The sequence below is a fragment of the Hirundo rustica genome, chromosome 5 (assembly GCF_015227805.2).
Source record: "Hirundo rustica isolate bHirRus1 chromosome 5, bHirRus1.pri.v3, whole genome shotgun sequence".
Lineage (NCBI taxonomy): Eukaryota > Metazoa > Chordata > Aves > Passeriformes > Hirundinidae > Hirundo > Hirundo rustica.
In genome coordinates, this window is record NC_053454.1 from 22580358 (window position 1) to 22608235 (window position 27878).

The following is a 27878-nucleotide window of genomic DNA, read 5'->3' on the forward strand; positions in this document are numbered from 1 at the left end:
TCTGCTCCAGGCCGAACAGCCCCCATTTTCTCAGACTGTCTTCACAGGAGATGTGCTCCAGCCCTTTTATGATACATTCATTATTATTATTATTATTATTATTATTATTATTATTATTTACAACAATTGTTATATTTCCTCTGGTGTAAGTAGTTTAATTAACTGGAGTTATTTGTATAGTTCTTTTCTTTTTTTCTTTTGGAAAATGTATTCAGAAAGTAAATACATCAATCCTCTTGTTAGTTAAAGTATAGGAAATTTAGGGATCTGAATGTTCAAAGATGGTGTCTACAAAAGCACTCCTCTTTAGGCTTAACTGGGAAGAAAATAACCACACTGCATTATTTTCTACAGGGGAAAAGTGTATTATCTGGAGGCTTAGATGCTTTGGAATTTATTGGGAAGACAACCATGAATGTGCTTGCAGAAAACGATCCTGGATTTAAGAGAACCAAAACACTGATGGCAAGAACAGTCTCACTATCTCAGGTTGGATATATTTAAATACTGCTCTGTCAATGCAATTTCAGATCCTTTTTCCAGAATTTCACATGCCTCAGGGAGAGGCTTTATTTATTGCAGTAGATGCTGACTGGGCTTATGGGAATAAATTTTATGCTTTATAGTTGCTCTACTTTATTTTTCCTTACAGAACAACAAAAGATAATGTAAAATCATATTTTCTGTATAATCAGATATGCAATTGCTGATTTAAATAAGATAGTATATGTGGTGATAAATCATTACACTCTTGAGGCAAATTCAAATTGTTGGTGTTTTGTAACAGCTGTAGATATCTTCCAGCATAAACATCACTATACTGTTTTCCTTGGAAATCAGTAATAATGGAATTGATGTGTGTTACATTAGGAATTAAACCTGTAAAAAGTTGTAGCTCAGTGTTCATCTAACCTAATGGTACCCTTACACAGTTGTGACTTGTGTGTTTTAAAGCTCAGAGATGCAATTAAAACCGAAGAATAGCAGTCAGTACAAAATTATTTTAGTTCTCCAGAAGCTGAAAGGAGGGAATACAATAGATATTGAAAAGAAACTATGTTTTCTGTATGTTTACTTCCTTGTAGAGAATAGTAAGGTACTTTTCTTTTAATCTTTAGTATTGATCTTTAGTATTCATCATTGGAAGAGTTAACAGACCTATACTGTTATAGTACGTCAAAAGCAATTATCTCTTGTTAAGCCCCACAGGGTTAAAATGAGCTTTTGAGAATGTCTCCTTTAACAACGTGCAGAGATTTGCACATAGAATCTGAGGCAGAATGCAACATAAATCAGTTCTCATGGGATGCACTATCGCTTTTCAGTGATTTGTTCATAAAGCATCATGAGTTAACTTTTGAAGATGGAGACATCAGAGGAAAAAATGTGCCGTTTTAAATCTTTTGTACTAAATGAATCACTGAAGACAATATTGTAGGAATTTTGAATGATGGAATAACATAAGTGGTGGGAGTTCACCTGTATTCACCTGCGTGTGACCTAACATGCAGTTTGGATGTATTTGCCACCTTTACCATAGGAAATTCATGAGAGGCCATTTTGTCCAGGAATAGAAGGAGGGAGCAGAAGATCCTGTTGGATACACTATTCTATCCTTATACACTGAGAGAAGTGTATTAAAAGCACAACAAAATATACCCAGGTATATAGAGGATAGTTTTGCCCCATCTTTGGTATAAGTCATCAATCTCTTTTGTCAGTCCTGCTGTCGCATAAAACTGACTTTAGTATTTGCTAAGAATATTTTATAGGAAATATTTATGTAGGTGCATTATTTATGCCAGTTGGATATGTCATGAAATTAATACTCTTCCTATTTTGTGGACTGTAGAATTGATTGCATGGCTCTTTAAGGATGCACATGAAATAGTCCTTTCTCTTTCATTTTGTGGTGAAATTTATTATGTGGTGTGTGTAGCTGACATTGCTTTTGAAAATATAAGCAAGATCATAATTTTGTTGTTGTTGTTCATTTTATTTTAAAGAGAAATGGTTAAAAATACCACGGGGAAAACCCCACTTAGAATACTATATAAATATTTTATCAGAGAAAATTATCAAAAAAGAAGTTAGCTGTTTCATCTCTAAAATTTTAGCTCTTCGGGTGTGATATAGTCCCAGATTTTATTACTACTTCTAGACACACAGAAGCAGATAGTAATAAAATCTGTCCCACTTACAGTACTATCAAATAAAACTTAGAATGGTGTATATTTTTACAGCTGTTGAGAGAAGCCAAAGAAAAAGAGAAACAGAGGCGGGCCCAGCAAGTTACAGTTGAAAGAACAGCACATTATGGACTACTTTTTGATGAATTCCAAGGTTTGTCTCATCTTGAAGCTCTGGAAATCCTATCAAATGAAAGTGAAGCTCAGGTACAGTATGCGGACAGCATAAATCAATACGGTTGGTAAAAAAATTTGTCTTTACATTAATTTTATTCTGCAGATACATGAAGAATGCACAGTAGGTTTTCCATCAAGTTCAGAAAAAGCTGAATCTATCCTATGGGTTAGTCCTGGGTTTTAGGAACTCAATCTCAATACCTCTAAAATATAACTTCAAGATTAACTCAAAACAAACTTTGTAACTTCATCCTAATTTTTGTTAAGAGCGTATGTAGTGTGCCATACACAGCTTGTGACACTGCAGATGTCTTGCAAATTCCTTGCAGAATCTGAAGTTGAAATCTTTTGGTTGAAATCAGGTACAGATACTTATATTCAGGAATTCCAGACCTACTACACATGGAAGCTGGTGAACTAAAATTAGTTCTAGATTATTTATTCACTTCTTATTGTGTTGGTTTTTAAAGTTACATAGAACTACACCAAGATACTAATACTGGAAGTATGCTAATATCTCTGTGAAGATGAGAGGCCTATGTGATAAATATATATTTCAATTTCAACTCTCAATTTATTTGCTCTGCTAGTACATCAGTAGATCTCTGACTGTGGACCCATAGAATTCTGTAGATTCCTAGCAGTGATATTTTTGTACTGAAACAGTTTCCTTATTAAATTTCTTAAAATCAAGTTTTCTTTTTTTGTTTGTTATTGTAATTAGCATTCTTTGCCCTGTGGGGTACTTCTTAATAAAACACAACCAACTTATATTTTTAAATATTTTGTTTGCTCTCACAAATAAAAGAAGCTTATATTAATAACAGTTAGGTGCATACTATCAATGTTGTTATTTTTTGTTACTATCTAGATGAAAAACTATACAGTCAAACTGCACATGTAAGGTTCAAGGGTCTGCTTTTAGGAACAAAAAGCAAAACCAAAAATGGCCAAAATCCCTCACCCACTAAACAGGAAAGAGAGAGATAGAAAACAAATTCAGGTTAGTTGCATGTGTCAACAGTATTTTTATTTTACTTAGAAATACCACAGGGTAAGCAAAACATTTGCAGGTTGTTACTGTGAGGTTTCTGATGCGCTTCATTTATGTCCTAGACACATACATTGTCCTACTCAGTCCAGCAGGATTGATGGTAACTGTGTGGATCAGCAAGTCCAATACCCAGATAAATGTTCCACTTACACAGATGCACACAGACACAGAATACAGAAAAAGAACTGAAAACTTGAGACCACTTCTAACAGCCCAAAAGCCACAGTACAAGTGCAAGGGGTACTGAAGGCATGTGTATTTAAGCTTTTATTTAAAAGTTATTTATTTTCCATTAAAAGAAGTTCCCAGTTAGCCCTTGAAATGGATAGTGCTATAGAAAGGGAGGAAAAAAGCCCTGTGCAGTCCTTCACAACCTGACTTGAGTGTCATAGCTTTATCTTGCTGTTTAACCCTGAGCACAGGAGCTGGACACGAGGACACACCAGTAAGAAAGTAACAGCTGTCTCCAGCCTTGCACTGAAGTAGTCTGTACTTCTGTCCAGCAAGCTTTAAAAAAGCCCCTTGAAACAAACGTAAAGGTAAAACTTTGTATCAGAGGGAGTAAGGGCATTGCTCTTGGATTCCATAGTCAGAAGGAGCACTCTGCTCATGGAATTAATACCAAATAACTGTAGTACAAACTGTAATTCAAAGAATCTGTTTCCATCCCTCTTAGATGTGCCATCCTGTTAGGGAGGCAGGGACTTGCAGATAGTTGAGACATGCAAAGACCCGCCAATACATTCTTCAGAACAGGTAGACTGTCAATAATTTTGGCTGCATTTTGAAGGCAACTTTTCCAGCTCTTCCCATGAGTGCCCAGACTAATCATTATGCCTGTTCTCTTTTTGCCTGCTATCTTTATCCAGGCAATCCCAAAATTCCTATTACAGTTTGCGGTTAAACCATAGATTTATAGTTCAAAACTCATGTTCTGGAGGAAGGAAGGGACCTGATGATCTGGCAGAGCTGATGTAATTTTTGTGATACTCAACAAACTCTGTTGACAAGATCTAAAAATATTTCTAAGCTGGGAGGTTAGAGACAAGATTTGAACATAATGGAAGATTTCATTTCTTAGTCTATTTTGGATTCAGGCTCTAAATTAGCATTTAGTAATACTTATTGTCCTTTCTTTTACAGATTCAATCACATTTAGCAACACTTGATGGAGAACAGTTGGAGACTGTGAAAAATGATTTAATTGCTATAAAAGAGATCTTTGTTCCAAAAGAGTTAGATGATGAAGTGGTGCAGGCACAAAAAGGTAATTAGAAATACAGAGACTTAACCATATGAATAATTCTACTTCTTTATCTAGTGATTAAAAAATTCCAGTCCAAACTGATATTTCTGATATCCTAATAGTCTTCATAAGGTAGTTACTAAAATTAATACTCTAAAAGTTCTGGAAGCTGATCAGTGCTTAATTTGGAATTTATATTGTAACTAAAGTGCAAGATATGCAAGATCAAACATAATTTTTTTTTTTTTTTTTTTTTTTTTTTTTTTTTTTTTTTTTTTTTTGCTATAACATCAGAGAAATCAAAAAATGGAAAATATTAACTTTTTGGATAACTGAGCTTTTCTTACAGAAACTCTATAACCTGAAAGTCTTGAAGTATTTAGAAAGAAATGCTTTTCTGTTCAGCAACTTCATCCTCATTCTGCACCCTCCCTTGCTGGACGGGGGAAAAGATTATGGTCTTAAAAACCCTGAATTTTTGAATGAAAGTGACTTTGAAACATTGTAGCAAAGCTGCTTTACAGGTATTGCTTGGCAAGATGTGTCATGTGGAGTGTGAGAATGAAGTTAGAGCGGCATAAGATTTTCTATAACTGTGACACGGCACAGCATTGAAGAAAATGGGCTGAGCTCACAAAAGTTACAATAAAATGGCTGGGTGCTTTGGTTAGGGGCAAAATAAGTGTCTTAAACGCGTCAGAAATGTTAGCATTCCCACAGACAGGTTACAACAAAAGGATAAGAGTTCATATCTCAGGCCCGTGAGATACATACCAAACCTCTTAGAGCTAACAGCAAAAATCCCGTTGACCTGACAGAAGATTGGCTTATGTCATTGGACACCATATTGTTGTGTTTTGGAAACAAAGAAGCATAGAAGAATCTTTCTTCCACATCCTGTTGCTCTTCTCAGGAATTTGCATGTTTACTTCCTTGTAGAGAAGAGTAAGGTACTTTTCTTTTAATGAGATGTTTCATCTTTAGTATTTGTCATTGGAAGAGTTAACAGACTTACACTGTTATAGTGACTTTGAAATTTAGGTTATACTTTGCCCATAAAACCTACATTTTGCAAGATGGTAAGATGCGATTTCTGTAGCCTTCAGAAAAGTTAGATCTGTGTTAACATCCACGTGTTCTAACAGGAAGGTAATTTCTTCTCAGACTGCTCCTTCTGGCAGTGCTTACTCAGCCTGCCCAATCCCTCTCACAGGGAGCTCATAGTTTCTCATTGAGGGGAACAGCAAGTGCTCAGCATAAAGTCTTTGTATGGTAAAGTTTTGTGCTGCTTTTTTTCCCCTCTTAGTTGCTCTTTAAACCCCGTTCCTCTGTGGAGTTGTGAGAAATAGAAGAAAGCGTATTACCTGCTTAGGAGTGAGATCAGTAAGATTCATGAGATGTCTGTCATTCCTTAATTTCTGTGGAAAGTAGTTCCTTGCTTTGGAACCAACTCCCAGGAGAAGCTCTATTTCCTGCACAAAATGATGTTTTCTCTGAAGTCAGAAGTTCTGGTTTTTTCGGTAAAGCACAACTGCTTATCCTGCTCCTTGAAACATATACAAGTATTTTAAATGGGCTGCAGCCAAGGCAGTGAGCACCTCAAAAAAAAAGAGACCAAATCAAATTGTGCTGCTGATTTGCCCCCAGAAAAGCAAACCACTAATCAGTGAAACACATTCCTTCCTCCTATGACTGCAGAAATAACTATGAGTGTTTTCTGGTACAAGCAGGAGAAAGCCCCACACATACCTTTCTCTCTAATGTTTCCTCTAACTTTGATTATGCAGCGCTTTCATCTGTTTTTTCACTGCAGCTTCATTTCAGTTTTTTATTAAATAATAAGAGGAGAATATATGAAAAAGTGGCTTTACCTACATTTTGAAAGCCATTAACACCAAAAATTTCATACGTGAGGTTAAATGAGACAGTAACAACAGTGAATATTCAATTGAATATCCCAGCTATCAAAACTTTTAGTGCATGTACATGCACACCCCCACACATTGCTTTCTTGTGTCATTGTCACTGTTTTTCAAGTCCTGGAGTACTTGGTGAAACTATTTCACTGGATGTCTTTGATCATATAAAATACTATAGCAGTAACATGCTAACAAAAACTCTCTTGGTTTTTTTTGCAGCAGATATGGGAGAAGAGTTTGTCAGCATGCTCACAGAACTGCTGTTTGAACTGCACGTTGCTGCTACTCCTGACAAACTAAATAAGGTTAGCACCTGTTAGTGAGCTGCCTTCAGTTTCTTGGGCAAAGGAGGGCTTTGTTTTGAAATCTGACACAGAGCAATACCCAGTTCACTTCAGACAGCTCAGAAAGTGAAATACAGGAGACTGAGACTAAAATGCTGAATATAGAAAAGCTTCCACAGAAGAAGTGAGACGAGTAAAGCAGTGCAGTTGGATGAGCCCTTTCCAGTGTTAGAAAGCTTGAACCAGAGGTGTCTCAGCAGAACAGGGCTCATGAGCACAGCAGATTTGGTCTTACATACTGGGAACAAAAGGTACAGAATAATTTTTCTTGCTCTAAAAGTGAGATGTCTGGGAGCTAGTCACATTCGAACTATCACGTCCCTTTAAAGCTGGTTCATCTGCTGATCTTAGGCTCAAATGAATGTTTATCTCTAGCTACATAGATAGGCTATGGATAACTAGCTTGGGCTTAGGTCTCAACGTCTTTTAATTTGGCTTCATGTTAAAAAAGAGACATCATAAATTTCCTGCTAAGCATAACAGTAGTGTGAAGTTCTATAAAGCTTCAAGACTCTTCAGCTTTGATCTATTTGCAAGTCAGGGAAATCAGCTCAAGATACAATGATGTTATATTTATTTTTCCTTTGAGATTTTAATACATCTCTCTTACCTCTCTAAATTATTTTTCTTTTTTTATACACACTTCTTATTTTCTTATTTGGGAAACTGTGTAAGAAAAATTTCTGTGGAAATTCATTTGAATAATACCTAATAAAGCTGAAACGTTAACTTTGGAATTAACACCAGCTGCATGTGTTGATTAGGAATATTATACCTGTAGAGGAATCATCCCTGGATGATCTAGCTTTATGCAGTCCAAAATGCTTCTCCTTACAGTTTCCTAAATGTACATTTAACTAAATGCCACTCAGAGGCTTGATGCCTTCAAATCTCTGAGTATGAAAAGGAAATAATTAAATGTCTTGTTAATTGATGTTCAGGAATGTCATCTGATAGTCTCTTTTCAAACTGAACTTTGGGGTTGGGTTCTTTGTTTGGCAGGCTAGGAAAAAAGCTCATGAATGGCTGGAAGAAGCCAGTTTGTCCATCCCAGTAGACATAGAAGAGGAGCTAAATGAAAAACCTGAAGAACCTGGTGAAGAAAAGACTCAAAAAGACAATAAAATTGCGAGTGATAAAACAAAAGTAGACAAAAGCAAAACTGTGGAGGTAAAATAACTTTTGGGGGATAAGTTTCATTAAGTGAGTGGACATTGTTTAATAAGATTGGTTCTTTGTGTGTTTGCTTTATGTGTCATCCTTATTTTTTAAATTCATGGAAGTAGTAAGAAATAGTAATACACAACGATTCACTGTACTGTAATACTTCACAGTTGAAGACTAAATTACATAAATATTCTTACTGATACTCTATTTCCATAAGTAAATATCAAACAGGTTCTCTGTCACATTGTTTTGATTGTTTCATGTCTGTGTCTTTGTGTGCATGCATGTGTATACTCAACATACAGTGAGCTGAGGGATTCTGAGATGTAATGTGCACACTGAAAGTTGTATCTCAATGTTTCTTAGTCTCTTCTCTCAGTGAGAATACATGGGAAAAATGTTCAAACTAGTTGTCTGTCATAAACAGACAAAACAGAAATATTATTTAGGCAACTAACAACTGTTCATTCTCTTTATGAAAGATAGCTCTTAAGGCTAAAAGTGTTCATTACACAGTTCTGATGAGGTTAATTGCAATTGAGTATTTTTTGTCCAGTCAATGGCAATATTAAATGTGATTACTATTTTTGTTGAGATTATTATTTCTAATTATAAATTATCTGTCCTGTTTCCTTACAAAAAAGTTTAAAGAAGCAAACAGAATATATACACTGTATATATTACAGATACAGAATATATACACTGTATATATTACAGATACAGATTACAGATTATGAGCTGGCACCAGTTTATGAAAGCTGTAACCCCACAGTGCTACATAGAGATTTCTGTCATTGTTGATAAAAGCCACTTTTTTATTGGGCACATTATCTGTTTCTGCTCTAGAGATTCAGCTGAGGGATGACTCAATACTTTTTAGCTCCATATGAAAATAATTATGATTATGACTTATTCTAGAGTTTAGATATCTTTCTGTTTGTTAGGACAAGGTTTAAAAGTGATATGTTAGAAAATCCAAGCACCTGACCTAGTTCCCAGCTAAGTAAATGGTAGACTTGATCTTACTATTTTTCAGAGAAAGTAGAATGTCAGTATTTTTTAGTCTGTGGTTATTTAATTTTCCAGTATTGTTTGTGAGGATGACATTATGGCTGATATTTACCATATATGTGTTGGTATTTCCAGCTGGGGTAGGAAGGTTCCTATGTTTAAAATTCTTTTATGTCTATCTATAAATATATTTATCAATGTTGTTATTATTGATTATATTATTCCCATTTTTAATTTAAGGAAATCTACATGCTGTCCATTGAAAGTCTGGCTGAGGTAACTGCTCGTTGTATTGAACAGCTTCACAAAGTAGCAGAATTAATTCTACATGGGCAGGAAGTAGAAAAAACTGCTCAAGATCAAGCAAAAGTACTGACAAAGTGAGTATTATGCACTTAATATATGAACATTTGACGTTTGCATAGAACTCATGAAGTTCCATTCAGCTTGAAGGCACTGTAAATCCATGGATCAACAAACAGCACTGGCTTTAGGGGTCCTGGTGCTGTATTTTCTCATGAAATCAGTTTCTGTAGGCTACCTGTCATTTTTTCACATAGCTGACACATGTATGTTTATGAAAACATGTCCTATATACAGACTAAAAGTTGTTTCTGCTTCAGCAAGCAGATGTACATGCCAACTAGGGTTGCATTTCCTGTTCCCTCTGCAGAAGATACTGTGCCTGCATATATGGAATTTGCTTTTAGAGTGTAAAATGCAGTCTTATTATCTGCCAACAGAGTTTCATTATCTAGTGTTTATCTGCCAAAAAATAGACAAGAAACAATCTGTAGTTCTAAACAATAGACCACATTTCTTAGCAACTTTAGAGTTAGCCATAATGGAACACCCAGAATTTTAAGAAGCCAGTCAGTCTCCTGGGACTCTAAGTTCAAATCTCAAGCTCTCTGTAGTTATTAAGTTATTAAGTCTACTGATCTCAGTAAGTTTTCATGTTAAGATATTTTAACCAGTTGACTCCTAAATAAGTAAAATATTTAACTGAGTGCTTATCCTTACGAATGCTACTAAGAATAGCAAAGTCCATAGGAAAACTTCAGTCTAAAACAAAGCACTTATTAAGTATTTTTCAGAATCAAGCTAAGGTATGGTGAGCCTTGCAGGATGAGGTCCTATGGGATACACTTTTGAATATCTAGGAAAACAATTAAAGATCTCAGAACAGAACTAGATCTTATTCTCTCATATTTTAACCACAAATAGTCTTTCCCTTTTAGCACAAGAGAAGATGTTTAATTGTTCACATAGAAAACTTCTCGCTGTTCTCATTCAAGTTTGTTTTATTTCCAACAGTATTCCCAGAAGGTGTATTGCTGCAATCATCAGAAAAACTATACTTAAACTAGAAGTTTAGAATTTAGACAAGTGAAACATTGCAGTGTCAAAAAAGGCTGGTGTGTGTAACAACACATCATTTTGCTGCTGTAGTCAGCAGTGGATTTTTCAGTGAAGGAATATAAAACTTTATTATTAACAGTTTATGCCTAAATATTTTAAAAATACATAGAAGCAAAATTGCTTTAAGAACATCTTTGCTTCCAAGATAAAGTTTGTCATAGGGTTTTTATCTATTGGTAGGTCAAGGGTGTATTTTTATATTTGTCTCTCTTGTTTTTTTAAACCAGTTTAACAAGTGCCATGTGCAATGAAGTTTCATCTTTATCAAAGAAGTTTTCTGATTCTGTAACAGCAGCTGGGGTAAGATGACAGCATTTTCTGTAGCATTTGGGCTTTTTTTTAGCATAGTTCACCTCTTGAAGCAGAAATTCTTATGTGAGTCCAGAGGCTTTATATCTGCAAAGAGGCCACTTCTTTCCTCAGATCAAGAACACAGAGCGTTTTTACAGCAGGGAAAGTTTATAAGCCTTGATAGAAGCCTTGACTGTGTCCCCTGCCTTGTAAAGTCTCTGTTTCTAGAAACCATTTCCTGTTTTTCCTGATCACCGCTCAACATTTCTTATCTTTTCATATTGAAGGGCCCCACGTTTGAAGTTACACAGCGTGATGATAATTTCTTCTCCGACTCAGCCTATCCCTTTTGAACACATTTGTGTAAAAGTCATTAACAGATTGTACTTGCAGCACCTTGACACAGTTTAAGAGTTGTCTTCTTAGCCTGAACTAGATCCCTTGGCTTAGCACTTCAGTGTTTTCAAAAGGTTTAAGAGATCAGAAAATCTGTTTGGCTCATCTTAAAAAAAAAAATCCAACCCTCTGTCTTCTGTCGCAAGATATTCTGCTTAAGAACATCCATTTATCTGTGAACATCTTTGCTAGAAATAGTATCCTGCCTTTCAGGATGCTTCAAGGATGACTGACATCTCAGTATTATAGCAGGATTGGGAGGTAAAAATTGTGCAGTTGCTGAAATCATTCTGTAAACATCAGAGAAGAACAAATTCTGCTTCTCCTGGTTGTTCCATGAAAACATGGAAACCAGTTTTCCATTAACTCTTCCAGCACATCTCTGAGCTTGTTTTTTCATAGTTATTTCTAAAGGACACAATTTATTTCTTTGCTTTTATTATGAATAATTTACATAACTTCCAATTACTGTAAGGAAAAAATGCTTATTTTGCAGTTTGGAACTGTGCTTTAGCATATATCTGTGGGGCACTTGAGATAAATAGATGCACAAGAATATAAAAATAAATTACACACAAAATATTAAACTGACCCACTAAATAGTGCCTTTTGTCATGAATTTTCCGGTAACTGGAAGTAAAAATGTACTTCTGTTTTCTAACCATCTCTCCTTGGTTCTGCAATCTTTCTTCAAACTAAAATTAAGTAGTTTCACGTTTCTGTAAAACTGTAATATGAGACCTACAAGGTTGCAAGTGTAAATCCTTCAGTCACATTAATCAGTATTGTGTTCAGTGTTGAACACAGTAACAACACACAGTAACAGAAACAACTCTTCCTGGAGGTTGCTGTTGTTCTAAAGAACCACAATGCGAAGAACAGTGAGAATAAAAAAGGGAAGAACTTTTGCCATTTTAAAAAGTTGAGGAGCTAATGAATCTAGATTTTCTAGCCTCTAATGGCATCACTACTCATTGTATCCATCTTTCTTCCTATCTGGTGGTTGAGAAAAATGTCATGTGTGCTGAGCTGTTTCACCAGCCAACCTGCCCTGCCCAGCACATGTGCTGCCTCCAGTTTGGAGACGGGAATTTCACCTGGTTTTCCTTCTGTAGTGGAGCTACAGAAGGAAAGGTCCAGAAAAGGAAAGGTCCAGACCTTTCATTTTGTCCTAACAACAGTCATCTGTGCAACTTCTAAGAACTTAATTTTCTTCTGACGTGTCTTTTTCCTTTTTGTGTCCCTGAAAATGAGCAAGGGGTTGAAAAGTTTGTGGGATGTAAAAAAGATCAGTGATAGATGGACAAACAATGTCATTACACAAACCTCCCACCTGGAGGAAAGCAGGCAATTTGAAACTCTGGGGTCCGTGAATTAATGAAGAAGTAAAACCCTGGGCCTCCCTTAGTTCATTGTACTCTATGGTAGAAATGCACAGGGTGTACTGAGGTGTGCTTGAAATGCAGACCCAGTTACTAGCAATACTGAGATAAACAGTCTGAATAAGAATCAAGGCAAAAGAGGACCTTTATAGACTCCATAAAGCCGCATCTCAGGTATCAGTATATTTCTGTTAAGTGTATTTCTTGACCTGGCTTTTCATTCTGTTTTCTGGTTTACAGAGCAATATGAAGGCAGAGGTTCTTAACCCCATCATAAACAGTGTGCTATTAGAGGTAAGCTCCACCTCTTCACATTAAAAAAATGTTCTAATGAAATAATTTGTAAGGAGACAGGTGAATTTATTCCTAAAGGAAAAAACTATTTAAAAAGTAATGACAATATCATTCTGGCTGTTCAGTGCCAGCACATAAATGTCCCAATTTTGTGTTCAGCTTCTCCCACAAACACTGTAGTAGTGAGGTTGCATTTACTGAGGATTCTTAAGACCTGAAGTCAAAAACTCTGAAACTCTGCTGCTGTATTGGTCAGAGCATAGCAACAAGGTACAGTTTCAGAACTATACTTTCCTTTAAAATTTGGATTGTAGGTATGCTACAGTGTTTCCCATCTGCAAGCATTTAGATTTCTGGGAAGATTCAGTCTAGCAACAGCTTTGGTCACCCCATGGATAGCCATAGACCACCAAAATGTTCATGAGTGATGCCATTCATTTGACTCCATGATTTTTCTTCAGAAAAGCGCAGTGAGTAAAGCATACCTCAGTTTTACCAAGACGAGGTTGAGATGAAGTAATATCCTCATCGAGTTCTAAAACTCATAAGATCTGCAGCACAAGTTTTTAACTGTTAGATCACACTTCCCTTAAAATATAAATAAACAAATAGAAGTGACCATAAGTTGTCATTCTGTATTTAATAGCTGCAGTCTCTTAAAAATAAGGAGAAGATTGCTTTACAAGAAGCAATTTTGCACTGAATTAACAATACCCTTAAGGAAAATTATGTTGAATAGAGCTGTAGTGAAGACTACCATGCAGTTCCTTTTTTTACAGGGTAATTTTGCTGTTGCTGCTGACTTACCTTCCTGCATTCCAGGAACCGCAAAATCTAGGAGTAGTTAGAATTCTGGAATACAATGTTTTGTACTTCATAAATCTTACAGTTGTAGACAAATGTGTATTAATACAGCCTAGGATCATGGAGAATTACAAGCTGGTATACTTTTCAGTATTAGAAATTCCAAAAATAGTACTACATGTTAAAACCATTATACTTCGAACTGTTCATTTCGGTAGCACTTCTTCCACCTACAGCAAAATCAAAATTAGTTCAGTTGATGGAAAGACTAGCTGGTTTGTGTTTAAAAAGTCAAATCTCCTTCTGAACACTGTGGCATTTTATTCTACTCATATTGCCAACAAAACTGTCCAAGAGTTCAAACTTAGCAGCAGTCAGATTTTTCTGTATTTATTCAGGCTATGCTACCTGCAGATTCTAAAATCTTGTGTGAAGACATATGCTAATATAGCATCATGCAGATGTAAAAACAAAACAAAACAAAAACAAACAAACAAGGAAAAAAGGTACCGTGTAATTCCTAGAGTACATGGCAGCTGTACTGATGAACCACGTGTTTTCTCTCCCCATTAGGGCTGCAACAGTACTGCTTATATTCAGGATGCTTTCCAGTTACTGCTTCCAATTCTGCAAATTTCCCATATCCAGACCAGTCGTTCGAAAACCCAGGAGTTGTCAGCTTGACAGCAACCACAGACCCAAAGTCTTGAGCTGTGCCAAGAGAAGAGCTGGTGCAAGAGATGTCTGGCCACTAGACTTCTTTGAAGACACTAAATGCGGTTTTGCACACACAATACTGAACAACATTTTAAAACTCTTTCAGACTTTCAGACTTCAGAAGTAGTCAGTAAAGTGAGTCATTTCTTTTCCATTACAGTTCATGCTTTGCATTAAACAGAAGTTAATTGACATTAGCATTGACTTAAATACAGATTCCAAGTGTTGACCCTTTCAGTTGTAAACAATGTATGAAACAAATTGGAATGTAAAGTTTCTTAAAACAATTCATTTCAAATTACCATTTATATTGTTTGTATTATAACTGCAGTTTAAAAAGTATATTTCAGAAGCTGTTTTCAGTATTTATTTTTCGCCAACATGAACAAATTATCATAGTGTTGAGCTTGTTAAATATTCTTTCCAGTAGCAAATAATAACGTCATATTAATATGTACCACTAACATAACACTTTGTATTGAAGGAGTTGCACAGCAATAGGTATTAATTTTACTAAATCAAAATTATGGAGGTTATGTATAAAGAATTATACCGAAAAGAAATTTTCTGAGCCAGTTAAGATTACAGGTGTAGCCCTGTATTTGCTGACCCATAAGTTTATGCTAATTTAGGTCTATTTCTTCATTTCAATGGTTCAACAACACAGGAGACAAAAGAAATCTTTTTAGTATGCAAGGGATAGAGAATTTCCCTTGTGTTTGGCAATGGAAACACCTGCTAAACAACCTTCTCTCATATGTGTTACTCGGTTAACACCTTGGGGTTTACTGATACCTACACTTCAGAAATAGAAGTTGTAGTAAGAAGTTATGAAAGAATTACTTTGGGTGTGGAGGTCATCTGCCAGAGCAATCACCTTCTTTTCTGAGGCAATAGTAAGGGCATAAACAAGCAATAGGAATGACATTTCATAACAACACTAGCAACCATGCTGATTTATCCATATCTTTAGTTTAAAATCCTGAGCTTTGGACCGAAGAATTTGTTTTGGCTAGTTTACTTCTTAGACAGGAAAAACCTTCCAATATTTTACATAGCCTGTTCTCTTGGATTTTTGTCGTTTATAGTATTTCTTTCTATTATTTTGTATTTTTTTCTCTTGGCATACTCATGAAGTATATTTAAATGCTAATTTTTACAGTTAATATTTTCATACATTTAAGTATAGTTCATACATCATAAAAATAATGAAGTAGAACATGAGGCAGTTTCTGTGTTTGATAAAAAAGGGAAACTATGTATCTGCTTTGCACATGGTAACTTCCTTGAGTCCAAATTTGAGGACAGAAAGCTCTTTTTGTGCTTTACACTATTGTGGTCCCTGTTTGCTGTCACACTCACAGTGACTTCTCCATTTTTTGTTATTTAGAGATGAAATTTTCCCTATCCCTGAAATAAGGTTTATCACACAAAATCTGTTTTCTGGCACCCTGTGATTTAACAGGTGTGAGATATCTTTCTGGGTAGGTAGAAGATGTAGTCTTCATTTGTACAGGCTGAATATAATATCAGAAGCCTCAGTGGATAATGTTTGAAATCGTTGAGGAGCATTCTTAAGACAAAGATTGCTTGTCTGAGATACTCCTTACTAGAGGTTTTACAGTCTTGCTTGAATTATGCATTTATGAAAAAAGCACCTTACCCTGAAGTAAAAGAAGCTATAAAAAGTAACATGGAGACTTAAAGTATTTACATCCATACAATATAGGAAGGGAAACAGGGCAGGATATAAGCATAGGGATACTCCCATCTGATCTTAGATTCAATCATCTTGTCCTAGGAAAACTGAGTATTGTATCTTTAAATCAGTTTTAGGTAAATAATATTTCAGTAGAAAAGTACTGTATGGACATAGCCAGAATATTTTGTTTACACTGATTTGTATTATTCCACCAGTCAAATAAATCATTTGAGATACTGAACTGAGACAGTACACTAAAAGGGAGTGGTTTGAAGAATAATATGATGGGAGTATATTCTCAGTGAAGTAATTTGCTTTCTGATTTTTTTATTTACCTTTGGAATGATGAGTGTGATTTTACTGGGAGACTGACAAAAACAGATGTTGCCTTAAACTTCTAATGAAGAGTGTTCTTTCTTTCATCACCACCATTTTCCAGGTTAATACACTGAATGTGCCTTGGCACTTAGCAAACTACTAGGTTTTAAATACTTGTGAAAATCGCCTGTTTTCTTGAGAAGATGCATTTTCCGTGGCATTCCGTTCACTTTTGAGCACACCCACCCTGTTATGCAGTGACAAAGGAGGCAAACTTGTCCACTAAGTTCAAAATCTATCAGGATGAAACTTAAAACAATGTCTGCATGCCTACAGCCTTGCGGATGATCCACAGTTAGAGGTCACCCCTGAAGAATGAGCTGGAATTAGACTGTTAAATAATTTCATGTATGTAAAGGATATTGACTTCTTTTTTTCTTGGGTTTGGGGGTTTTGGGGGGTTTTTTTGGTTTGGTTTAGTTTGGTTTGGTTGGTTTGTTTCTTTGTTTGTTTGGGTTTTGGGGGGGGTTGTTTTGGTTTTGGGTTTTTTTGTAAACAAACCAAAGCATGCTGCAAGTTGTTTACTGCTTTTTAGGGTATAGTCTATTCATGTGTAAACTTCTCTTCCTCATGAGTTCCTCCTACACTCCAGTTTCCATTGCTAGAGACAGCTGAACAAAAGAACTGTCTCTTCCACTTTTTATCATGCTGCTTAAAGCACCCACTGAAGCTGTTAATATCTTCCTCCAAAAGGTGCCTCAGTCATATCATACAAAATCGCAGTTATTACCAGTTGGGATGTTTTTTAATGATGTGTGTCACCAATAATGTCCAGTGTCACTCACCAGTTAGGATTCATAACTATTTCTAGGAGTCTGAAACACCACAGTATTTTGAATGACAAATACAGGTTCCCCCCTTTTTTTCTGATTCAGAGAAGTGTTTTTATCATAAAAGCATTCACCCAGCTTATAGGATTATCTTTGAGACATTCCAGTTTTATTTCAGATGACAGCCCTGTCCTTTCTGTTAGTCTCAGAAAAATGTAGAGCGTGGAAAAAGACTTTCCTGAGTTCTTTTGAAAACCATCTCAGAGCAAGGCTTAACATGACGCCATCAGCCAGTCTGACCTACTTTGAAGTTCTTACAGTTGGACTGGAAAGCCCTCTGGACTTTAAACACTTTATTCTGTCTCAGGTCAACCTTTGTTGCTGAAGCTGATTTTATTGTGCAACTTGTACATTTTCCATGCTGTTTCCTACTTCAGCATTCATGTTGATGATGGTGTGCAGTTTTAGAATTAAAAATTGAAAATAAAATGTCAAAATTTCAGCTGTATTAAAAAGATGGGAGATGTAAATTATTTTCAAAAGAAAAAGCAAAAGAATATGCACTCTGGAAATAAGAACAGTTTTCAAGGTTTGATTAGAGAAAAGCCTCTGTAAAAATATTTTTTTCAGCATTTCTCAGAACAAACAAGAGATAACATCTGATTTACTCAGCAGAAGAGGAATAATGCACTTCTGAAGTAAAATGAAAATCTGCATGAACTTAAAGGTCGTCAGAGGTGGAACATTAAAAGAGGAAGAGCTCAAAGGAAAGAAGACAATTTAATCACTGTGGATCTGCAGTGCTCATTCTCCCTCTATTGCCTGCCCCTGCAAAAGTCCCTGAGTACACGTTTGCTAAGGACTCCACTTTGATCTCCTCTTCACAGCCTCCCTTTACAGACTTTTGAGGATGTACCCAGAACACCAGGTAATTCAAGTGATTTTTTTAACACCTTAAGAAGCCTCTCAACCTATTTAGTTGAGATTTGGGAAAATGCAGCCCTGCTCTTCGTGCACTTTGAGGTATCGGAGACTCAGACCAGACAGCTTACCTGGTGCTGACATTTAAGGTGGTCTCTGCCTTCCCTCCAGTTCCCTTTGCCAGTTCAGCCCTATGTCCATTTTGGACGTTCTCTGCTCCATCACTTCCACCTCCCCCACCAGTTTTGTTCACATACACACCCCTCCTCCACCTTCATGTCTCCTTCCCCTTGCTGGTTTCTGAGGCTCTTCCCTCCTGCCCGTCATCTTGTGCTTGAGAGGCTGCACCAGGACATCCTTTCTCTCCTACATGTTCAGTTCTGACAAAGCCTTCATCTGAGATGAAGACAGGGAGTTACAAGGATCTGGGTGGAGAGAAACCATACCTCAGGAGAAAATGACAAGACACTAAACCAGTTGTTTTCATTCCCTCCTTCAGTGTAAGGAGGTTGGACCAGCCACCACCTGAAATCCTTTCCAACTGGAGTTACTCCAGGATCACATTTTTTGTTACCGTCCTTACCAATGTCCTTCCATTCTTCCATTGTTTTCCTGTAGTTTGGATCATAGTTAGAAGACAAGGTAAGCTTTACTAATTAGACAAGAAAAGCCTTTAACAGCCTTTTGGGTTTTCTTGTTTATGGTGTTTTAAAATGTAACTTGGAAGATGGAACCTTCCAGGGTAGTAAAACCAAACATTTGGAGACCTGTGGGAGGAACTGTGGGTAATAAAATAGTGAATCATAGGAAAAAGAAGATTAAGTTGGGGTCACAAGAACCAGGGCTGCTCCTGTCAAGATATCTAGATTACTGAAGGGGAAAAGTGATAGATATCTTGAATCACTTGAAGCATTTAAACACCAACCAAAATGGCCTTAAGCAACTCTGTAGGGAATTGGGAAAAATATGTCTCTTAATCTGTAAGTTGTTCCCTATAATAAGAAAAAATAACCAAGAATCAAATTGTGAGAGGTTTAGTTTATAGGCTGTATTAAAAACTCTGCTTCTGAAAAGCCTATTAAAAACTCTACTTCTGAAAAACTCTGCTTCTGAGAAGCTTTGTTACGAGAGACAAACAATAAAAAGCCCCCAAAGCAAGAAAGTATTTTTCTCTTATTTTTTTAATAAGATGGGAAAATAAAAAAACAATATAAACAAATGCTTCAGACTTAGCCAACAAAATACAAAAAATTCCATATGCCCTTAAATGATTCAGAAGCTAATGTTCACAAGTATTCCTATTAAATCTGCACTGTTCAGTGTAGACTGGAAAATGCAATTTCAGAAAGCTTTAGGAGGGAAAGGCTGTATAAATGTAAGGAGTGGAGGTAATGAACTATTAACTGGATGCTAAATTGCTGTCTATCATGTTTGCAATGGGCAGTTTACAATCTGTTCACCCTGATGGATTTAGCACAAGGGAGCCTGAAGTCCTAGCAATTTCTGTCTCTGCCTAGTAATTGATGGCTAAGCTGTACCCACAAATCACATGCTAGCACCAAAGGAGTTTGGGACCTTGCTCAGCCCAAACAGCTCCACTGCACTCAAAGGAGCAGTAGAAAATGGAAAGCAAGGAAAAGTTCCAAGAGATTACTGTAAGTAGGAATGCTAATGACCCAAGCTAGAACAAAAGATGGAAATGCAATTTCTCAAAAAGCTATTTAATGTCTTAATGAGTTATTCAAAACCTGTAATAATGATTTCATGATTTGAAGCCAAAGTAGTATTTTTTCTGCATTTTTCTTTATGCACTAAGATATTGCAAAATTGTGATGGTCTTCCTGGTTTACTGCAGAAACTAACATGCTTGCTGCAGAATTATTTCCTTTGTAATACTTTGGTCACCCTTCTCAACAGCCAGAAGCTGTATCTTTTAGGCATCTCAGTCATCTAGAGCATTAAATAAGTTGAAATTTTGCTCATTCCATGAAAGTAAAGGATAATTCCTAGCTTTGTACAGACTTCTTAGCCTATGGAATATAGAAAATAAATTTCTGCCTTGATAAAAGTAATTATCACAAGGATTATCTCACAACTATATAGCTAAGTATGAATCCTGAATGAGCAGGAAATAGATGTTAAATCTATACTCAGCTATCCAAGTTGTTTATGCAGCAAAACATGTTTGTCCATCATTCATATTTTCTTAATACCAAGTAATTATGATGGGAAAAATTGAGCTTGTCAACTAAAATGCATAATTGGTATTCCCATGAAAAGATGGATAACATAGCTCCCCAAGCTGGAAATGGGGAGACTTTCTTCTGTGGTGTATGATATGTCTTATTTCATCAGAAGTGCTGGTATTTCATAGGGTGATACCTGAAACGAAAGAAAATAGAAAAGAAAGAGGAGGTTAATTAAGTCTTCTCCAATTTATCTCAAATGTCCTAATTTTGACTTTCACAGTAATGAATTCTTCTCTTTATTACAAAAGAAAACAACATTGTAACTAAAAGGCAGACAAAATAGATGATGCACATCAGATTGGAGCAAAAGACTGAAACTGATACCTGGCAGCTGAGTAATGGCTCAGTTATCTGCCCGCAAGAGCGTGATACAGGAACTTGAGCAAGGCACACCAGGCCTTACCCACTTCCAGAGAAGCTGGCAATGGAAGGGTGGGCAGAGCCAGAAACCTTCACCACATCCACCTAGCTGAAGTGCTGTTCTGTGCCCAACTGCATTTCCCATTTTATATTGCTATATGGGAGGACAAATTTGGAAATAATTAAATGAAAGCACCTTTTTCCACATTCACAAGTTAAATGCTTCTCACCAACCATCAATGACACGTTTGAATTTGGATTGCAGCTCCCAGAGCTCACAGATTCCAATCAAGCTCATCTAACTTTCTAGGGAACTGTACAATGCTGAGGGAGGGGAAGAGGGAGGTGGAGTGGAGGTACAGGATTTCTGTACTTCTAACTTGCACACTGAGTGAAAAAGCAAATACAGCCTGTCACCCATTCTGGTAGCTCCTGTAGCTGCAGGCCTGAATACAACATCTGTCTACATTTTCTTTTACATGGTAAGAGCTTGGTTCAGAAGCGTTCCTTGGCTGTGAAATCGTACTGGAGGCAGCAGCTGCCAAAGTGAGCTAGAAAATGACAAGTGTAGGCAGGATACATTGCATCAAAAATTGATGCCAGCTAATGGAGCAGTGGGCACTGCACAGTGCCTCTTATTCCAGTTCTGCCAGCAAGCAGGAGTGCTTCCCTTGGAAACCCTTAGCGTCTCTTTTGGAAAGAAATACATCCTGGCATGCATTTAGTGCAGGACCCAGTAATTGTGCCAAGTACCCTCAAATGTACTCAGCAATCTGATTCTGTGAGCTCTTTCATGCTGAGAGTTGTCATTTTAATGTACAGTTAAGACTGGAATCTCCTACAGAAGCAGAAACAGGAGGAATTACCTTTCATGATATTAAAAAAATAAATACGTAATTAAGTGCATTCAGTTCTGAAAACAATTTAAAGCTGCATGAGGGCATAAATCATAGAATCATAGTTATCAACAGGAATTATGGTATAAAAAATGAAGTCTTACAAAAATGGCCAACCCACAAAGCCAGGTCAGTACTAGTAGGAACTTCTCCCTTCCTCACCTTCACTCCAAATTTTATGATAACTTTATCGACAGTGCTATCACTTCTGAGCACTGAAATTATGCTTTTCAGAAGAACTGTCAAAAGGATAATTGGAAGGATCCCAGCAATTTAAAATCACACCTACTGTTCTTCACAAATACCTGCAAGAAAGCAGCTTAACTGTAATCTTCCTCTCACTCCTGAGCTCACTCATAACATGCCTTTGCTAGAATGTCTTATGAGTTTCTCTATTTTCTCTGCATAATTTCTATCTTCTGTTGTTAGTGTGGATGTCTTGCTTGAAGACAGATGAGAGAGAGATTCTTTTAAATATGAAAACATTTTTGTAAAGCCACACTCACATAAGGAAAACAGGCAAAAATATTTTTAGTTGCACTTTCTGTTTGTGCCACTAAGTTCAGCAATGATGGCCTTTAAAGACCTCGTCATGAAGGCAGCAGCGGCGTGAGCCAAAGCCGAGGTAAATACCCTAGGTATATCTGCGCTAAAATTGCCTGGCAGTAAACTGGGATATGCACAATCAAATTTCTAATTTTCTATGCGAGTGTTTCATTAGAAAACAAGGATGGTGATGATAATCTGAATGTTACTGGATAAGAGTCAGCCTCTCATACACTTGTTGATCTTTTGTGCTAACCCTTGCACCCATAGGGGGTTTCATGTCTACGTGCTTCTCAGACTGTAAGAGAGGAAAGGGATGCATCAAGTTCTTCTATTTTACAATTTCTTTGACAGAGGTTTTCATCTTTTTAGCAATATACCTTGTGTTGTCCCTGCCAATTACCTGTCATCTACCGTATGTTCCAGTTTTATAATCCATTTCACCTGAAGATAAGATCGGGCCTTAAATTCTATATTCACTGGATACCAACTTGTCATCTTTAACTGTACAGCTACAGTGTCACTCAGAAAAAAGAAGGCAAGCACTTTATGTGTTCAAGGATCTCAAAGCTCTTTACAAAGATGGATGGCCAAAGGCAGTGTGCTAAAAATCATTCGCAGTTGCTGATGTGGAACTTTTATGCAGCCTTTGACATGTCTACCAGCTTTATTAAAAGAATTAATGGGATGCAGGATACCAAGATTATTCTGTCTTGTCCTTGGGGCATTGATTGTCAGAGACTGATGCAGTAAATAAAATGTTTGGGTAATAGTGATCAGTTTGTATGAATTTGATCTAGCATCAGCTCAGAGCATAAAACTGGGCACTTTCAAGGGAAAAAAAAAAAAAAAAAAAAAAAAGGAAATCCACAGCAGCTGGCTTTAAGACACTGAGTTTTCTTCTTTCTTTCTTTCCTCTGTCAGGTCTCTATCTGTCTCTAATTTCCCCAAACAGAACACTGTTCTGTCCTTAGTTATTCATTAAATCTATTAATGCTGCCTTTGATTCAGAGAATAGAGTGCTGCTTCCCCTTAAACCGGCAGAGAAGAGTGGTGCTGCAGGAGGCGGCTCACAGTTTCTCTTCATCTAAAAACTCATGGTTTTTATTCTGCCCTAACCACTTGTCTTGGGTTATGTAACCAAAACAAATGTGCATTCTATTTCATCTGTTGAAAGCTGTTGGGGAGATGTGTTTTCCTTATCTCTTGTAACTCCGGGGGGGGAGCCGATGCCTTCTGATAACAGCCCAGCCATTAAAACCAGGTGGGGCAGTGTTTCTTATCTCTTTCACCACCCCTCCATCCTCCAGGGGGACATCTTCTGACAATGGGCCATTAGGGCCCACCAATGACATGACACATTCCATCCCATTGTGAGATGCTCCACCCAGTGGGGGAGGAGCCAACTGCTCCTAGCTAGATAAAAACTGGGACTGAAAGACACAAGGGATCCAGTTATTCCACTGGATTCCCAGAGTATAGCAGTGTCCCCTCACGCCTGGCAGGCATGCAGGCTAGCTCAGTTCTGCACTGCCACAGCGAGGATCGGTCGGGGTTACAGGCAGGGCGAGTAACCTCCTCCCGGTGGGTTCTTGGTTCTCAACACCAGCGAGTGGACCTGATGGAGTTTGCGACTGCGGTGACAGAAAAAGAGTCGTCTCTCTTTAGGCCGGGTAGAAGGTAGTTTATTAAGGGGAGCCCGGCAAGGAGCTCCGCCTCAGACCATGGCTGCCCAGAGAGAGCAGAGAGCAAAGCTTGACAGCCACTTATAAACGGGGGAGGGCTGACAACGGGTCAGCCAACCAGGGAACACGGGGGTGGTAACAGGGGTGTCAACCTTTGAACCATTAACAAATCACAGGAGGGTAGGAGGGGATTCCCCGGGCACCAGCCTACCACTCGACACCTCTCCTGGATCTTTCCAGAATCCAGGGAAGGGTCTCGAAGTGACAGACAGGGCGACCACGAGGAGAGGAGGGAAACTGACAGGGACAGGTGCAGGGAAGGAATGATTGATATAAAACATCTGGTTATATACCTAACTCATAAGGGGGAAAACTATTAAAGAACACAGGGGGGTACAGTGGACTGAACCATTACAAAAATAACTTAAAAATCTTACACAAATAACTTAATAAAATCACTCTCATGCCACTACACCAGAGGAAGACCAGGCCCATCTCATCACCACTGGACTTTCTACAGGACCATCTCTACTCCACAGAACCACATCTGTACTCCAGGAGGACTTATTTGGACTGCTTCCAACACCCTGACCAACAGAGTGCCAGGTCATATCCCTGACTCTGTCAGGGCTTTTCCAGGATTTTCGTTTGCTTGGTTTTTTTGTTCTACTACATTTGTATTTTCTTTTGTATCCTCTTCTTTTTTTTTTTTTTTTTTCCCCCATATTCCTAGTAAAGAACTGTTACTCCTATTCCCATATCTTTGCCTGAAAGGCAAATTGCAAAATTATAATAATTTGGAGGGAAGGGGGTTTACATTCTCCATTGCAAGGGAGGCTCTAGCTTTCCCTGGCAGACAACTGTCTTTCAAAACCAAGACGGAATTTGGTACCCAACATGAGGCTTGAGGACATTGAGAGAAAAAGGAATAACAGTTCTTAAGTGGCCTATGTTCCTGTAACTGGATATAGAAACATCATTAATCACAGTCATGTGGTCTGGCTTACCCTGGTTCGGGTGGCATGTGGTGGTGGCAGTATTTCTCCCATTTGCAGGCCCTTATCTAAATATGGGCCCTATAACTAAGGTTACTGTGGCTGTCATCCAGTTTGCTATATGGGTTAACAAGATGAGGAATTTGTGGATTTTTAAATTCCTCTGGAAGGCAGGCACACGGATTCAGGGCTATCATTCACTGACTCTGTGTTTTTGGGGTTACTTTAACAATGGTACCTACTGTGAAGAAATGACACCAGGGGAAATTTTTTCCCAACCCTTCACCCAGCTCTTTGGGCCTACCCCACCAGTCTTTGAAGGGTTCAAATCTCTGAATGTTAATGACATCATACAGTGGCTGGTGTTGCTGGTATGCCTGTTCTGTTTAGCATTTAGAGATAAGGGGAGACTGACCTGGATAACCACCCTGATACCTACCCTAGAGAATAAGGATACTGCCCCACAGCTTGACCTTGCCCCACAGCCCGCCTCAGAAATAAACCACCCAGATTGGGTGAAGGAGATACATGAGATGGGCCAGATGCTGAGGGAGTACATTTCCCCTCTAGTAGCCTCATTAGCCTCAGCTGGTGGGAAACCCTCCCCCCCTACCAGACACCACTCTAAGTCTGAAGTTCAGCTTTGGTGTGAGTGAGGCCAGTGAGCCTTGCACAGTCAGTCTGCCATGACTCCACATGGCCCTACCCCAGGGAAAGACAGATAGTCACAACGGCAGGACACAGAAAGTCACTCCTTGAGGCAGGCATGTTTAGCCGAAACCTTCCCTACTCAACAATGTTTTCAGAGATAACTATCAACAAAACCGTATTTCTGAATGCTCCTTCATCTTACATGTGGGTACAGTGATTTGGCTCTTCCTTTCTTTCTTAGGTTGAAATGCAAGATGTAACCAAAAGTATATATTCTATTACCATCTGTTAAAACCAGGTGGGGCTGTGTTCTCTTCCACACCCATCCTCCCTCCAGGGGGGGATCTTCTGTTAATGGGTCACTGAGTCTCACTGCAAGATGGATAAAATTACATCATCCTATTGTGAGATGCTCCACTCAAGGGGAGGACCCAAGAATTCCTACCTGGATAAAAACCTGAGATTCAGAACACCAGAGCAGTCTCTTTCACTGGATTCCCAGAGGAAGATCAACACATCTCACCACCGCTGGACCTTCAGAGGAAAACTACACCCTTCTACAGGATCATTGCTTCAAGAGAACCACATCTGTCACTCCAGGAGGACTAGATTGGACTGCTACCAACACCCTGACCAACGAGGTGTCAGGTTGTGTTCTTACTCTGTCCGTGTTTTCTTTTTTGTTTGCTTTTTTGTACTATTACATTTTTATTTTAATTCTACTAGTAAAGAACTGTTATTTGTATTCTCATATCTTTGCCTGGAGGGCAAAATAAGGAGGGCTCCTTATTTTTAAAATCATAATAATTCAGAGGGAGGGGGTTTACATTCTCGGTTCCAAGGGAGGCTCTTGCCTTCCTTAGCAGACCCTTGTCTTTCCAAACCAAGATACTTGCCCACTTTAATTTCTTACTTCAGTTACTCTTTGCCCCCACTGTTTAGGGAATAGCCATTGAATCAAGCACTTTCAGAAGTGTTAGTCCTCATGGTTTCTCGAACTGGACACATATCACACAGCATTTTACAGCTGCTGAAGTATGCAAGTAGTGTCCTTAAAGTTAAAAGTACTGGTTGATGCAAGTAAAGCTTTGTTAAATGCCATATGCAATCTCTGTTTTAGCTGAGGATAAACAGTTCTTTCTTACCACCATACAAATTAGTAAGGAGGTATCATTAGACAGTCAGAAAAGTCTCCAGAGCCCTGTTCTAGCATGATCTTACCTGAACAGCATTGCCTCTGAATGCAAATATTTGCCCTGAATGCAAATATATGCCCTGAATAAAATGTTCATGCTTCCAATATAAGTAAAATCAGGGTAATTAATGTCACAACCTTCTGACAGCACTATAGAAATACATTGACAGCTGTTGCATGTTGTCCTGGTTCTAGCCAAGACAGAATTAATGTTTTGAGGAGCTATGAGGGGATGAGCCTGGAGCTGTGTGGGCATGGCTAGGACATTACTTTGTACAACCTCAGGTCACTGCCAGGAGCAGGGATAAGGGACCCTTGCTTCCAAGGACAAGGGTGTTCATTCCAGTGGGGAGAAAATGTGGTGGGGAAGAGCCAGTATTGTCCCAGGCTTTCCATGTAAATTGTCTCCTTGCCTATACCTTTTGTTATTGTTTCTTTATCTCATTGCTGTTTCCACTAAATTGTTTATATCTCAAGCTATGATTTTTGCCTTTTGTGCTTCCAATTGGAGGGGAGGGGAAGCAAGCTGCAGCATGGTTTTAACAGGTTTAGTGAGACTACTGAATTGAAAATACCGTTCCTAAACCACGACATATGTAAAGGGTGTTTCAACACTTGAGGGATGTGGCTCATTCATTTTTTTTTCCAGGACAGTTGCTAATATGGAAGTTTAATGAAAGATGGCAGAAACAGAGGATTCTTACCTTTGGTATTCAATAATATTCAGTTGTAATAATTACTGTGAAAATACACAAAGACATTTAGTGAACTATGCTGAAAAGATTCACCTTTGGCAAAGGCACAAGTGCAGAAGTTGGTGCATTTTTTATTAGCTAAGTTAGCTGTCAATGCAATAGTGAATTACAAAACATTTGGGTGCATTTCTGTGTGCACATACAGATAGATGTATAAATATACCACAAAATTAGATCCAAGTACATTGCTAAACGTAGCAACTCATGTCATATGTTTATCAACATACTTATATTTTATAATCAACAGTATTGTCTTAAATCTAAAGGCTTGAAAAATATATTTCTAGAAAGAAATGTCTTTTTCTTGACACAAAAAGAAAAACAGCAGAAAATTGCAATGTGTGATTGATCTCAATCTGCTA

General features: G+C 37.7%; 1 protein-coding gene across 2 annotated transcripts in view; it reads left to right on the plus strand.

The window, feature by feature from the left end:
- FAM114A1 (family with sequence similarity 114 member A1) overlaps window positions 1–17739 on the plus strand; it is a 31994-nt gene extending 14255 nt beyond the window's left edge. The window contains exons 6-14 of one of the 2 annotated variants that reach the window (XM_040065735.2): window positions 355–489; window positions 2244–2396; window positions 4564–4687; window positions 6805–6890; window positions 7932–8099; window positions 9348–9487; window positions 10757–10829; window positions 12839–12892; window positions 14270–17739. In XM_040065735.2, coding sequence (XP_039921669.1) covers window positions 355–489; window positions 2244–2396; window positions 4564–4687; window positions 6805–6890; window positions 7932–8099; window positions 9348–9487; window positions 10757–10829; window positions 12839–12892; window positions 14270–14380 — 1044 coding nt within the window. In that variant the 3' untranslated portion in view covers window positions 14381–17739. The remainder of the gene's footprint in view (window positions 1–354; window positions 490–2243; window positions 2397–4563; window positions 4688–6804; window positions 6891–7931; window positions 8100–9347; window positions 9488–10756; window positions 10830–12838; window positions 12893–14269) is intronic. The other variant, XM_058420813.1, reaches the window with a different exon arrangement.
- Window positions 17740–27878: the final 10139 nt, after the last annotated feature.